At 40.7% G+C, this 15,730-nt stretch overlaps 1 protein-coding gene across 1 annotated transcript in view; it reads right to left on the reverse strand.

Annotated features, from left to right (window-relative positions):
• The window catches only part of camsap2b (calmodulin regulated spectrin-associated protein family, member 2b), a 30,956-nt gene extending 16,683 nt beyond the window's left edge, over nt 1-14,273 (reverse strand). The window contains exons 1-4 of the mRNA XM_062429183.1: nt 14,135-14,273; nt 8,767-9,026; nt 1,852-2,031; nt 653-736 (exon numbers count right to left, since the gene is read on the reverse strand). Coding sequence (XP_062285167.1) covers nt 653-736; nt 1,852-2,031; nt 8,767-9,026; nt 14,135-14,273 — 663 coding nt within the window. The remainder of the gene's footprint in view (nt 1-652; nt 737-1,851; nt 2,032-8,766; nt 9,027-14,134) is intronic.
• Nucleotides 14,274-15,730: the final 1,457 nt, after the last annotated feature.

The following is a 15,730-nucleotide window of genomic DNA, read 5'->3' on the forward strand; positions in this document are numbered from 1 at the left end:
TGGCTCTTGCTTCTTATCTATTTATTTATTTGGTAAATGCACTTATCTTTCAACAAGTTTAATGGGAGGATTGATATTACTCTCCTATCTTTAGCCAGGAGACAGTTAGCTTAGCTTAGCATAGAGAATGGAAACAGCTAGTCTGGCTCTGTCCAAGGAAAATAAAATCCTCCTGCCAGCACCTCTACAGCTCACAAATTAACACGTTATGTCTTCCTTGTCTAATCCATATAAAAAGTGTAAAGTGTAAAAAAGGTTGTGGTTTGTTTTATTATGTGTTGATTCTCAAGTCCGCACAGTAACTCGAGCTTGGCAACCAGCTGGGAACTAGTCAGATCCATTACCTCTGTTAAGCCATAACTTGACACTTTTACACTTGCACATGCTTTTAGTAGCCTAGAGATTAAACAAATGGGATATAATGTGTTAATTGGTGAGTTTTTCAGGTGCTGGTAGGTAGATTTTGATTTCTTCAGATGGAGCCAGGCTGGCTGTTTCTTGTCTTTTCTTGCTAAGCTAAACTAGCCATCTCCTAGCTGTGGCTTCATATTTCTTGTACACACGCAAATAATACTGAACTATTCTTTTAAACACCCTGTTGTTTAGATGATTGATATTTGATGATTTTATGTGCATTCGTTTGTGCTCTTACTTTGTGTGTTGTGTTAGACTCCTGGAAGGAAGCTTCTCTCAGCTTCTGCTCTTCTACAAGGATGTCCCTCAGATGCTCATTTACCTGAAGAAAGACAGAGAGAACGAGAGACAGACAGAGAGAGAGAGAGAGAGAGAGAGAGAGAGAGAGAGAGAGAGAGAGAGAGAGAGAGAGAGAGAGAGAGAGAGAGAGAGAGAGAGAGAGATATCACATTTCACACAAGTATTTGGTGCTGACTGAGAGGCTGAATGGTGAGTTTGTGTTGAAGCGAGGGGGAACTTGAACATGAGAACAAGAGAGTCCACACATGAAAGAAAAACTTTTCACCACCACCTCTGCCCATTAGCCAGTGATGCTAAACATTACTGTAACCTAATATAAGACACTCAGCTGACTTCCGATTAAAGCACAATGTAAAAACAACTTCAAAGAATACTCCAATGACAGTATTTTTCCTAAAAACATACCCTTTTTTACGATTGCTGCTCTCCTGTCTTCAAAGGGTCTATATAAACAGTGTTGCAACACTTTGACCTGAGGACATAAAAGGCCTCAGACAATCCCAACCATGCCGTGCAATGTCTCAGAGCTAAATAGAGACAATCTGCCATGTGTTTTTTTAAGTGTCTGTTAATAAATCCTGCATGTGTATCTTCTTGCCTTTAGCCTGCAAATGGGAGCAGAAAGCAGATTAACTTCTTTCACTGAGGAATGAAAACTATGGAAAAATTTTGGGACAACTGTGCAAAATTTCACAAACATCTCCTGCGGGTTTTGTAAGATGATGAAATAACTAAAGGTGCAATTACACAGACTTAACTGCGGCCTTCTTACAGCTTAAAACTCAAGGTTTGACTTCACCCTCCAAGCATGCTTTAGCAGACTGGAAGATGTTAGGTCGAGTCAGTTAGCCCTCAATAATCTCTCTGACATGATTACATGTGGTTATTGCCAGGTCTTCAATTGGTTTTCTTGCCAATATATTAGATTTTGAAGCAGCAGTGTAGGATTTGAGTGCTGACATACTTTCCAGCACCTCTCGTGTCTTCTACATCCGGAGTGAAACAAAGAACTGTGTGTGAAATAAAAGGCCACCAGTGTGTAAAGGGCTCAAGGATGTGTACAGTTGTTCTCCCCTGAAATGAGAAAGCATGTGTCCTGGTGGTTTTGTGTGCACACTAATATGCTCGTGTGTTTACCTTGTTGATCCAGGTGGTGATTGCATCCTCTGTGTCATAAGGCAGCTCCTGCATGTAGCCGTCACTTTGGGAGTGCTCAGCGGAGGAGTACCTGTTGATGCAGGACATCACCCTCTCCACACTCACCATCTCCACCGTATATGCCATCATCAGGGTATCTATAAGCGCCAGATGGGAACTCTGTGGAGACACGCAGCAGCAAGTTGAAACAACAAATTTAAGTACATATCTAGAATTTCCCTTTAATCTCCTGCTTCTTTCCAAAAGCATCAAACCTCATTTATATCATTTTAGATTTTCCATGTCTGTCTGTGAGAAAACTGAGAAAGTGTAGGCTTTCTCAATATTCCTGATCAGCAAAGTTGCCAAAAAACTGTTGAAGCATATGTTTTCATTCAAATAAGAACGCTAAAATTATCATAGGATTTGTTCTCTTGAAAGAAATAAAGATGTACCTACTCTGACCTGCGAGGCTGTTTTTGTGAACAAAATGAAGTTTCTAGGGTGTGAAAAAGTTTATTTTTAGCAAATCAAAACTTCTGATGGAAATTTTTGAAACTGCTGAACTACCTTACACACGCTACCTAATTTTGAGTCATTCACTTCATATGGTGGTTTTAACAACTGTCAACACTCACACAAAGCTTGACATTCTCCTGGCCTTTATAATCCCATTCCAGGCCGGTCAGACCAACAGACCTCCCCTTCCCTTTCCTGTCACACCACAGGTCTACTCAAAAACATTGACACTCTCTGTGTTTTATGTGCTTACAGTATGTGTGCTCGTATGCAAACATCTGGAGTCAGGTGATCCATGACCTAGGACAGGTGACTCAAGCCAATAGACACAAACAAGCAGTGAGCACCTTGGCTCACCAGAGTCTGTACTGCCAAGCACAGACCTCGATTCATAACCACAGAGCCTCATGTAACAGCCAGTGTGACCATGTGTTTCCCCAAGAAAAAAACAACTGATCCAGTACAACCACTCTGGACTGCGCTGGTTCTCAACGTCAGCTCCACATGCTCTCCTGCCAGTCTAAACAGACAGCATGTTCAGAAGACATACGGCTGTTGGGAACAAACTCCTCATGGAAATAACTGCTTTTTTTTTTACATACTTGAACCACATATAACCACATTACTTGTTTTGTCCCATCAGTAGTGCAAAATCCAAAGATGTTCAATTTACAAGAACATTCAGCAGAGAAAAGCTGCTGCCAAACAAGAGAATATTTAGAAATTTTTATTACACCAAGAATTAATCAGTGATCCAAACTGTTAATACATTTTCCAGTACAAATAATCAATCAATTAATCAATCGTTTTAGCACTAGATCTGAAATAAATCTTAATCAAATAGACATGAGAGCTACAAAATATTGAGCTGCAATGATTAGTTGATTAATCGAATAATAATCAAATAATTGCTTTGGTAATTTTTATGGAAAAATGTCAAATATTCAGCTTCTCAAGCTTTTCATTGTGAAGATTTGAGGTTTTTACATATCGTACATGATAGTAAACTGATTAGGTTTGGATTTTAGACTCTTGGGTTGGGTTTTTAAACAGGACATTTTTCTCTCTTTTTTTGATATTTTATAGACAAGACGGTTACCTGATGAATCAAAAAAACAATGGGCAGAGTAATTGGTAATGAAAATAAACGATAGATGCAGCCCTAATAAAATCTAAACTTACTGGGAGTTTAATTAAGTTTGTAGACACTGATGCTGAGCTGACCATAATGACGTATGTTGTATTGACACCTGAGTAAACAGAAAAGTTCTGACATTGTTTCTTGAACACAAAGTACCCACATAACATGAGCATGATTTGAATTCCTGCATCTTCAGGATATTGCCAAATATTTGGCATTGTGTGCATTCTTCTTCAGAGGTACTGTAGCTGGTCTGGTTGACAGCTGGACTGCCTGACTGACACGCAGACATGCAGAGAGACAGACACACAAACAGACAGACGGCACACAGAGGGAGAGACAGGCCAAGTAACTAAGACTGGAGGTGGAGATCCAGAGAACGCCATTTTCATGAAAGCTGTGATGGAAGCTTAAAGCCTGCTGTTAAGAGGCTTGTGTGTGTGTGTGTGTGTGTGTGTGTGTGTGTGTGTGTGTGTGTGTGTGTGTGTGTGTGTGTGTGTGTGTGTGTGTGTGTGTGTGTGTGTGTGTGTGTGTGTGCGTGTGTGTATTCAGAGCTCTGGGCAGAGAGGCGACATGAATTTTAATATGCGTGACAAATCACTTGTGATCATTTCTTTTTCATTAGGGATTTTACAACATCTGAAAAAACACATTGAGTGTGACATTTGTACTCATGTATACTGATAAGTAGAGGTGTGGCCATCACTTGACAAAACTACAGATGTTTTTTTATCTTAGAGTTATGTGGACCGAGGTCAGAGGAGGGGGGAGTTTATGTGGTTTTCTCTCTTCTTTTAACTGAAGGATGGTTAGTCTCATTTCTTCATTGGAAGGTTTAATAGTTTAAAATTCAAAGCATACAGCAGAACTTTACCACGACATGTTTTCACGTCTGTTTGTGTATGAATTAAATAAACAGGATAAAATGTAATATTTGACTTTTAAATGTGCCGATAGGCATATGTTAAAACTTCAGACAACCAGGGTAGTTGTAATATATGACTCTCATGTAAATCTGAAACAGAGGGCATTAAACACATTTCCCAAAATGTCAAACTATCCCTTTAATTATTCTGCGGAAGATTTTTTTAAAAGAGAAGGGATTCAACCTCTCTACTGACGCTGATCATTTTCATACAGTCTCTACTTTAACAGAGAAGGAAAATAAGTATTGTTGTTGCTATTGTTAATATTATTGATCAAATAATTTTATTTTAAAAGTCTTTACAAAAGTAAGAAGATTAAAACTTGAAGGCTAAATTGTAATTAGTTTTTTTTGACAAATTTCAAAGGTTACTGTTCCCCACTCTGTTGTGCAGGTTTGCTTGTGCTGCTGTTTTCTCATTGTTTCTAATGGGGAATTTAATTCAGAGCTAAAATGCATGTCTGTGTACATGATTGTGGCTGTGTGTATTGTGCATATAGGTGTGTGCCCAAGGGACAGACAATATGTTGAGCTACAACTTACACATATCTACAGACTGCTCATATCCACAAGACTTTTTTTTTTTTTACTGTTGACACTACAGCATGGATTTAAAAGCCATGTGCTGTCTATTATCCCTTCACAAAGACCTTTGGTGTGCGTGTGTGCACAGAAGCAAGTCTACACCACTCATGGTGACAGGCACGCCTTATAAGGCTGTGGAAATAGCAGACACTGGTCATAAGAAGCTGTAAAGAGCTGCAGTACACTCGTGCACACTAACAAGTGCATCAGTATTCATTCACACTGTTGTTGTATGGTTGCGCGTGTGTGTGTGTGTGTGTGTGTGTGTGTGTGCCCTTGATCAAAGGCATCTATGGGAAAGCACGATACAGCTGAGCAAACAGATAATCAAAGTAGCCTCTTTCTCCTCAAACATCACAAGTGTCAGCTCAACGTGGGTACACACCCAGAAATGACCGTGATCTGAGCAATACACAAGCGTTTTTATTGCACAACTTTACACCTACACGTCTGCTTCTATTGACATGTTTGTGTGTGCTGACAATTATGGTGCAATATTGTCCAAACTGCCACTAAGTAGATTTGACCTCTCTCGCTATCTACCTCACACACACATCCATAAAACCCTTCCAAATCTTTCAGCGTTATTTGGCAGAAAGCTTCTAGATGAAGGAACACGCCTCTCTGCAGGCGCATTCAATTACCTTTCCAGCTCCCTCTCCTTCGTCACTTTCTCGTTTCAGTGTTTTAACTCTCAGAGGGCAGCGTGAGCGTGTGCACGAGCGGAGAGGAGAAAAAAAAAGTAAACAGGAAAGTAGAGCTAGAAAGGAACACACAGGTCTTGTGCACGCTGTTGGAGGTCTGACAGCTCTTTGGAGGGTTGTGAGAGTGTGTGTGTGTGTGTGTGTGTGTGTGTGTGTGTGTGTGTGTGCGTGTGTGTGTGTGTGTGTGTGTGTGTGTGTGTGTGTGTGTGTGTGTGTGTGTGTGTGTGTTTTATAAGAGGGGGTAAGGCTGGGTGGGGGGCTCTCATTTGTGCACCAGACGTGCTTTGACTCACTGTGAGACCCCACCCTCCACCGTGCTGCAGTATAGCACATCATGTCTTCTTCCCTCCTTCCTCTCCTTTCCTAACCTTCCCTACTCTCCATGTACTCCACTCTTCTCCTCCCCCATCGTCTCCCTTACTCCCCTCACCCCCACCACCCTCCACCCCAACATTCTCCCCTCTTTCCAGATGGCCACATCAACAGTAGGTCTTTTCCACTCGTTCTCTGGCACACACATGTCGTCCTGTCCGCCAGAAAGGCAATACCCTACCCTTTCTCTCCTCCTCTCTATCTTTCCTTAACCGCCATCTCCCCTTTTCCATTCACCCTCTTGTAGTCTTTCACATTCACCCTTTCCTCTCATCTCTTGCTCTACTTTCCTGCTTTCTCCTGGATTGCAGCCAAATGGCAGCCCCTTAAACTCCATCGCTCCCCTCCCTCCTCCTCTATATTCGTCCTCTGACAGACTGCCACACTCCTCCTCCTCCTCCTGCTCCTCCTCCTCACTGACATGAGTTATCCCTCTGTTACACAGTATTTGGAAAACCATGAGGTCATCATTTTTTCAGCAGATATACTATAACCCAAAATGAAAAGCCTCGACTTAGGCGTGACTGAAATGATCCTGCTGAGTCCACAAATACACACAGAGACAGTTACTAGCAGCTACCTCTACTTTTCCCAACCAATCTAGTGAATTCAGAGAGGCACAGAGTAACAATAAAGGAGGACACATCAACAAATAGCCTGGCTGTGTGCATCACAAATGAAGGTCAATAGTGTTAGGCTTTAGCTCCATTTGTCTACTTAACATGAGGTCACTAAAACTGTCCAGTAAATCACCGGCCACGAACACAGAGTCACAGAGAATAAAAGAGAGATATATAGACATTTACCAGACTACACAGGTGTGAAAGGGGCATGGGATCATTAAGCGCTGCAGCAAATCTCCACCCATCATGATCCTAGCTAGGATAAAGAATGATGTCTGGGCACAGAAGGACTTGATGAAAGATGCTAAAGCCTCAATTAAATATTCAGGAGATAACAATGTTCCAGTTTCATTTAATCTGCAAAAATAGAGTTTCGATAAGCTGGAGCTGGGGAGGGAAAGGCTAAAACGCAGAGCGTAATTGGAAGAGAGAGCGAGAGAGATGGTGAGGATGAAGCAGGTGGCAAATAGACAGAAAGACAGAAGAGTTGAGGGAAGAATCGGTGAGACAGACAGAGGGAGAACAGGAGAGGGAGGGGGTGGAGAGGGTGCACTGCAATGCAGACACCTTTTGGCGTCAGCAGAAGTACCCGTCTCAAGCCATGCGTGTACTAGCAGTGTGCCTAACACAGACTCACCCTCCTTTCATAAATGAGCTCAAACTTAGACTCTATTCCACGCTGCTCACTTCCACTAAAAAGGTGACAATCATGTGATAATGCTGAAGCAATTAGATGATTGGTCTATTGACAGATAATTAACAACCATTCAAGTCGTTTTTCAGAGAGAACATTAACTCGTTCCAGCAACTCAATCTTGAGGATTTGCTGCTTTTCTCTGTTTAATCTTACTGTAAACTGAGTATGTATGGATTTGGGGTGTCTTAGTTGGACAAAACAAGCGATTTGCTGAAATCACTAAACGGTTCTCACAATATTTGATATTTACCTATTGTCTGACATTATCTACACTAACTGACTATCAGATAAATCAAAACGTAATGAACACATTAATTGAAAATGAAGATAAGTCACTGGTCTATTATGTTCTTCTATCCAGAGCTGTATGCACTGGTGACAAAATAGTAAAACAACATACTACTAGAATATGTCATAGTGTGTTAGGCTGGTTTAAGGTAAGGCATGTTTGCTCTGTGCTGCCTAATGACACAGAGGCTGAACAGTGAGTAATAAGGTTGCTATAGGAGACCTGTCATTAGCGGTTGTTTTTCTCTCAACAAGACGGATCTTGGAGGATAGTCTAACAGTAGGACACATATGAAAACACAAAATATCATCCAGTGTTACAGTTTGTTTATATTGCTGACAATTAATTGTCACAAATGTTGATAATCTAGTCGTCACTTATCAGTAAAAATATGGCAAATATTGGCTGCTTACAGCTTCTCAAATGTGGGAAATTGCTGCTTTTCTCTGATTTGTTTAAATGTAAATTTCACATGTTTGGTTTTTGGACTGTTAGTTGATTAAATCAAGTAATATGAAAATGTAATCTTGACCTCTCGGAAATCGTGTTTGGCATTTTTCTCAAGTTTCTGACATCTTATAGACAATTAATGAAAGCAATGTTTAGCTGTATTATATGCTTATGTACATGTATGTAAGCATATGTATGCATTTGCAAATGAACAGATTCAAACCTAAATCAAGTAGTCTAATTTCACCATTAAGACAATATATGTGTATTTTTAAATGGGAATCTGTGGATTTACGTGGAGTACAAAAAACTTTATACCTATAAAGACTCTGAAGAAGTACAAACTTTACAAGAGTGTCGATAAATGCAAATGTCTAAGTTTAAAGTACACACACACACACACACACACACACACACACACACACACACACACACACACACACACACACACACACACACACACACACACACACACACACACACACACACACACACAAACAAATTACCTTGAACTGTAAAGCATAAAGGTACAGAAATAAATCTACTTTTTAAATCTATTACTTTATCACCAAATACATCTATGTACTCTGTGAGATACATCTTCACTCACCATGTGTATAGGCGTGCTGGTCAGATCTCTCTCAGTCACCAGTCGGTCCTGGTCGGTCACATACAGGCCTTTCTGGGCCAGAGCCTGGATGACAGCATTGTGTCCCAGTAAAGGTTTGACTGCATCGCTGCGGAGGATCAGACTTCCGGCACGGCAGTAGAGCTCTGCAGACTGGAGCAGGCAGGCCACTGGAGGCTTCAGATGCTCCTGGTTGTACTGATCACTGTAGAAAGGCTCCACCAGCTCCTCTGGTACTGCATCTGAGCAGAGAGAAAGACACAGGAGAGAAGAGAGGAGATGGGTTAGGGCTAGTTTTGATTAATGTGCATCTTCTTGAGTCTTTTGTCACTACTGAGCCACCATCATCAACAAAGAAGCAAACGATGAATGCAAGCAATGCTGAAAGAAGGTATGCCACTATTCTTTCTATATTTTTATAGCCTTTGTTGTTGTTGCTATGGCTTCACCACAGTATAGCTCAAGAGCCTCGCCTTCATGAACACAACCAGCTCAAAGCTTGTACACCCCAAAACCTTTTGAACATCATCATTGCAATATAAATTTTAGGCAACCACCAGTGGTTTAGGCTTGTAAGCACACATGTCAAATGCACAGAGAAAGTAAAGCTGTTAGCTGTTTAGCCAACACAGATGAAAAGTCCTAAAAGTGATATGGATTAAATCCTAACCTGCCTGCATGTCAACAGATCTATCTCAGGGACAACTGAGCAAACTCCAGCCACTGATGAGATACTATATGAAAGCTCTGGAAAAAAGCTAATAAGTGGACCTTGAGTTAGGATTGTCTCGTCAAGCAAGTTATAAGTCATAAGACCAGGTAATGGTGAGTTGCACACTAGAACATCACAACAGTAAGTACATCAATGTCATGTGTGTACTTGTTGGGGTTTATCTCACTGAAGATCCACACAGGACAGCTATGTTGTGAGTGCAAAGCTGCAGTGTGTGTGTGCGTATGTGTGTGTGTGTGTGTTAGTGTGCTAAGTATACTATGTGTCGGTGGAAGTGTATGTTACAAAGCATGGAGTCACCTCTAATCCTGTTACCTCATCCAGTAAATCTGATTAGAAAAAAAAGCAGGACACACAAAGACTTCCAGGACTCATTCACTCTGTTTCTGTCTCCATTTTACTATGTTGTTTTTAACCACATGTTCTGACTCAAAGCTACACTCTCCTAGTCATCAGTCTGTCACTTAATGACATACAGACTATATCCATGCACCACTATGCCATATATATCATTTTAGTCAGTTGAGACCCTTTAATAGGACTGTGTAAGCATTTAAGTGTGTATTGTGACGCATAACTTTGTCTTCCAGTATGAGTGTGTATTCCTGGTATGTGGCGTCATTTCCTCTCTGCCCGCCTCTGAATCCCGCTGAGTGAAACAAAGGACACTAAAGGAATCTATCTTAAAGGTGCAGCTTTCTGTTCTTTTATACTCCAGAATAACAACAGTGGCTGTAGTGTCAACAGTACCAAAAAAACAACAGAACAAAATCAAGTATTTAAAGCTCAGTCCTAAAAAAAAATCATTAAACTTGTGATCAAACCTCGGCAGTTTTCCAGTGGCTGTGGTTAGTGCAGCCTCCACATGCCTCCACGCTGGGTGATGAAAACATGCAGATGTTAAACTACTTCAGCATAACAAGCTTTTCTGCATTTACTATTAAATCCAACTTTTGTTATAAATACAACATTTTATAGCTGAAGTGTCTGTTGTACAGAAACTTTCTTTCTTTCTTTTCAGTTTTCATTCACATCGGAAGGTTATTCAGTATTTAATCAGGTGATCTTTAAGCTTAAACATGAATAAACTAATGGATTAAAAAAAACATTAAAAAGAACAGCAGTCTACATTGGCAACAAGAGCAACTTTTTCTAGAGTTCATGGAAATCTGCATCGTCAAGGAAAATTCCCTCTCCTTTGTGTTGGCCATCAAAGCGGAAACAGCCAGGAAGTAGCTGCCACAGGAAGTCCAGGCATGGAGATGACTGCTCCCCTGGAGACCCCCTTGAGATCACAGCTCAGCATACACAACCTCACAGTCAGCAGTGTTTATCACTGCTGGCCTTCTGCTCATTGGTTAAAAGAAAACCTCAGTAGGTGGCTAATGATTTATGATAGAAAGAACTAGTTATTTAATTAGCTTTGACCTATATTTTGCATTTAGTAGCTGGACTGAAATATTACATTAAAGGTTCCCTGTGGAGTTTTTTTAACAATACAAGTGATATGGAGCAGTTTTTAATGAGCAGTACCCCATTTTGTTTGTGTCGGGTACACACACAATAATACACATGATGAATGTGTACAAATAACATGATACACAGTCCCACCAATCATTTCACACTATTCCACTGATCTACAGGTGTCTGTAATTTGCAAAGAAACAGAAATGCACCAACTAAGGCAGAGAAGAAGAAGACAGCAAGCCAGTAAACAGGGACGCAAACCATGCAAGATTTAAAAGACTTCAAATCTGTTTTGCAACCATTTCATGAAGATTTGTAAATCAAAAGGATACAAATAACAAGTTTTGGTGAGTAACTGTGAATATTAACACTTAGGCCACTTACACTTTTTCCAACTACACATTGGGAGCAATGTTGAATGGGTTAGGTGTCTGAGAGGTTGGGGATCGAACCAGTAGTGCTAACAATTAAAAGCTGAGGTGACAATGTATGAAGTTTACAAATTATCTTCTCGAAACAAAGTTGCTACATAATGGCTGGTGGCAAATTCATCCATTAACTAAATATGCAATATATATTTTTCTACTCTCATGTATGTATGTTAATAGACAGCATGAGCTGTAAATCTCAAAGTACTGTAATATCTGAAACACATAGCACAAACCCATGAAAACAACATAGCTGTACCTCAAGGCTGGAGTACACGTTTTTTTTTTATTAAAGCCAATCACTCCACCATCTGATTTCATCTTCTATAGCTGAAGAGGAAAAGCATAATTCACTCCACCTCAGCTGGAAAGGTAGTCTCCTCTTGGACCTGCATGGTCGCTTTACTTTGCTTTGAGTGATACAGATGCATCGCAGACAGCCATCTGAGGACATCTGCTGCATGAGCTAAATAAAAAGTGAGTGCTGGGGACGCTGGTTACATCACTGCTGTGGTGCAGCCGAATCCAGCTGGGGTCATTGGGGGATCTGTGCTGCAACTGATAACATGATATAACCCCTTAGTGTGAATTCAAGCAATGATTTTTGTCTGACAGTTCTAGCTTATGTCCATGAACAATGAAAAACTCATATCACTTTGTGTAATAAGATATAAGATTTAAAGCTTTAAATTTGTATCAGCTGACCTGCGATTTCTCAAAGATCATTTTAAAGTGGCAGATTTGTTTAAATATTCAGTTTATGACCACAAGTTTTTGATGAGTGAACATCTTGAACCACTAGACCAACCCTGAGACCACTGACCAGAAACCAATAGTTACATTAGTCTCAGGATAACTTTACACAAATCAATACTGTTCAATAACTGATTGTTAACAATACTTAAATACATTAAGCTATTAATAATTGCTTTAGTGTGGTTGTAGACAACCTTTATTGGTCCTTTGCTACTGTGGGGTCCGAACACTGTGGAAAGCTGAAGTCTGACATTGATTACACACCCACTCTCCATTGTTTACTCTCTACATTTTACACTTGTAGCACTGTGCATGTAGTATATGTTTTTACACAAACATGCACAACTTTTAGCTTTTCTTACATCTTAGCATCACCAGACTCACCACCATCATTCATCCGTCCAAACTAGGCCAGATCAGGCTCTGAGGACTGGTTATGAATTGGGCCACAGTTCTCGACGGTGCTGGGAGCTGAAACTGTGTGTCAGCAGCAGGTCTTGTAGAAGTGACTTTCTCACATGTTGCTGCATTATCTACCTTGCATGTCTCGCCACCATTTAACGCTCTCTGACAGTGAAAAAAAAGAGTTCTGTGCAAGTTAGGTTTGGCACACACTGGTGGATCAATGGGTGAATGTGATTCAGGGGTCTCTCTTTTGATCTCTCTCTCTCTCTTTCTACGTTTGTCCGTCCGTCTGTGTGGCGGCCACAGAGGCTCCATGCACTGTATACGGAGGAGCAGCCGTTGAAAGCATTCATTAGGAGCCGGGGTAAACCTCGGGGCTCGGAGCAGGCTGGAATTACTCAGTCTTTATGAAGCCGGGCTGCCAAAGCTGCTTCCAGACCACACTGAGGGCAAGAGGCAGGCCAGAGCTGGGATACATACATGTGGTCATGCGTAATGAAAAAATACTGACACACAAATACACATGAAGAAATCACTCCTGTGTTACAGACAAGAAAAGCAAAACATTACAGTCAATTGCCTGTGAGCTACTATAAACTACATAAAGTCAACTGATGAATTAATCAACTGTTTTACTAATTGATTAATCAACTAAACCATTTTTAAAAGCTAAAACACCAAACATTCACTAGATGTTCTACTTTTTTTTGAGGGGAGGGGGGTAGAGTGTGAAGAGCATAAGTCACTGTTTTCTGACATTTTAAACACTATGAGATCCACCAAATAATTGTTTAGGTCATTTTTCACAAACGTGCACTAGATCCAGATTCTCAGTTGCGAGGATTTACTATTTTATGCGATAAGAAACAGAATACTTTTGAGTTTTGGAGTGTTACTCGGACAAAACAAGCACCTGGGGCTTTAGGAAAGTGCAATGGGCAATATTTTCCAATACTTTCAGAGATCAAACCATTTATCAAGATGAAAATGTGTAATGAATACACCCTTTAGTCACAGCCCTAAACTTGTATTACAGATCTTCTGTTTGTTGATCAGCTACGAAACTGAGAAGTGTGACAGCAAAGATCTGTAGTCAGAGTGTCAATATGCATATTACATAATAGGTTTGGCTTGACTTCTGCAGTGGGGAATAATTAGCAGTAGATAGGTTACACCAATAACCCTTCAGTGACGTAGTGGTTATGACCTATGACCTCCAGGTAAACACCGCCATATGACAAATAAGGCAATGTATACAGAAATGCATTAATTGAGCCTGAAATACATCAGTATTATATTACTCACTTTTCATTTCATGACATTTATGTGAATATACAGGCTATTTCTATTTGTGTTTATAATAACAGGCAGGAAAATGGGGTTTAGATGGGTTTGATACTGAGTGTCTAATTACAGGCGGTTGTTTACAAAATAGTCCCACTCTTAAACCTCCTGATTCCTACACAACAGCGGGTTTATTACACATGTCAGATGATTATCTTCACCGTGTTTACCGATAATCTAATCCAGAAATAAAACACGATTAGGAGGCGCCACCTACCCGAGCCGAAAGCCTTGGCCACCAGCCACGTCAGGCTGCATGATATCTTGGCCCTGGTAAAGTCATAGTGGTCGAAGCTCTTGATGGCAGGGACTATGAAGGTCCGTCTCATCCCTCTGTCATCTGTCGCATCTCCCATCTTTTCCTGTCGGGGGTCCCGCTACACTGCAGCTGGAGGATCGGTCAGCCTGAGGAATTCCTCCTGGCTGCGGATGACATCCCGTCCAGAGGAATTCGATGCAGCAAAATTTCCCCTTCTCCTGAAAAAAAAAATTAAAAAAAACTTTGCGCGTGGCCTGATGTTGGAGAGCACGACGAGTTGGATACCAAAAGGGCGCACCTCGGTTACATTAGTACCATCCTCATCCTCACTTTTTGGCCCTTATGTTTCAGTAATATATCCCCCCAAAAAACCCTGACAGCACAGCGCAGTTTAGTGGCTGGATTTCTGAAGATTTCCTCCATTCCCTGACATGATCATCCTCATGTTGCCCGACATAACGGAGCAGCTGTGTGTCAGAGGAGGAGGCTCCGGTCCCGAACCAGAGGACAGCTTCACACACACACGCTGACGAAGCTGTTTATGTCCATATTGTTCTTCTTTTCCTTTTCTAACAGTTTTCCTCTCTTCCCCCCCTCTCTCTCCCTCTCCGCGGCGTCTCCTCTGCGCTTTTCCTGCCGCACTGATCGGTGGATGTAGCGTACAGCGCATGCGCGATCCACCCACCCAGTCTATTCAATCCTGACAGTCTCACATAAACCAAGGTGGAGTTAACTGGCAGCGTGATTTTTCACTTATTCCCAGATGTTTCCATGGAGGAATGGAGAAAGAAATACATTTAATATTTCTTCAAAAAATAACTTCCTGTGACAGCAAGACACTAACAACTCTACTATAATTGTGGATTTCTTGAGTTTATTTTTGAGTTTTGGAAAGATTTAGAAGAAATTTTCAACTGACTTGTGTTAAAGCCTTGTTGTTTACTTTGAGCCTAACCTGAAAAAAATGTGTTTTTAATTTATTTCGACATACATGAATTTAGGGGTGGGAAGTAATAAAGTACATTTATTCAAGTACTAAACTTAAGTACAGTTTTGAGGTAGGGGAGAACAGGGTTGGTAGTCACACTTTTTACTTTACTTTGAATTCCTCATAAACCGTATGCTGATTCCCATTAATTTGTAATGAAAGCTAAAGTGTCAGGTAGGAATAGAGAGGTACTCTCCTTCAGCTGATTTTGTTTAAAAGATATGGGCCGTCAAATATGTCTTGTGCACTTGTGACAACCGTCCCCATGGTGGGGTTGGGAGTCACACACTATGGGGATGGTTGTCCCTGTGTTATTTTAATGGAGAAACATAAAAAAATGTAGGCACCAAGATAACATAAACAGGAACAATCATTCCTAAAAGTGCATTTTTTGTCATTATATGACAATATTGTGTATTTTCAACTCTCTGACTGCTCTGAGCTTTACATCTGGAGGAGTCTAGCTCTTGTTTGTCTTCCTGACAAAGTTCTTGGTCATTTTGCTATCTTAAAGAAAGAAACTGACTGTATATTAATTAGTTGAAACTAGCTCCACCTCCAGCAGC

The sequence above is a fragment of the Scomber scombrus genome, chromosome 11 (genome assembly GCF_963691925.1).
Source record: "Scomber scombrus chromosome 11, fScoSco1.1, whole genome shotgun sequence".
NCBI classification, from domain to species: Eukaryota; Metazoa; Chordata; class Actinopteri; order Scombriformes; family Scombridae; genus Scomber; species Scomber scombrus.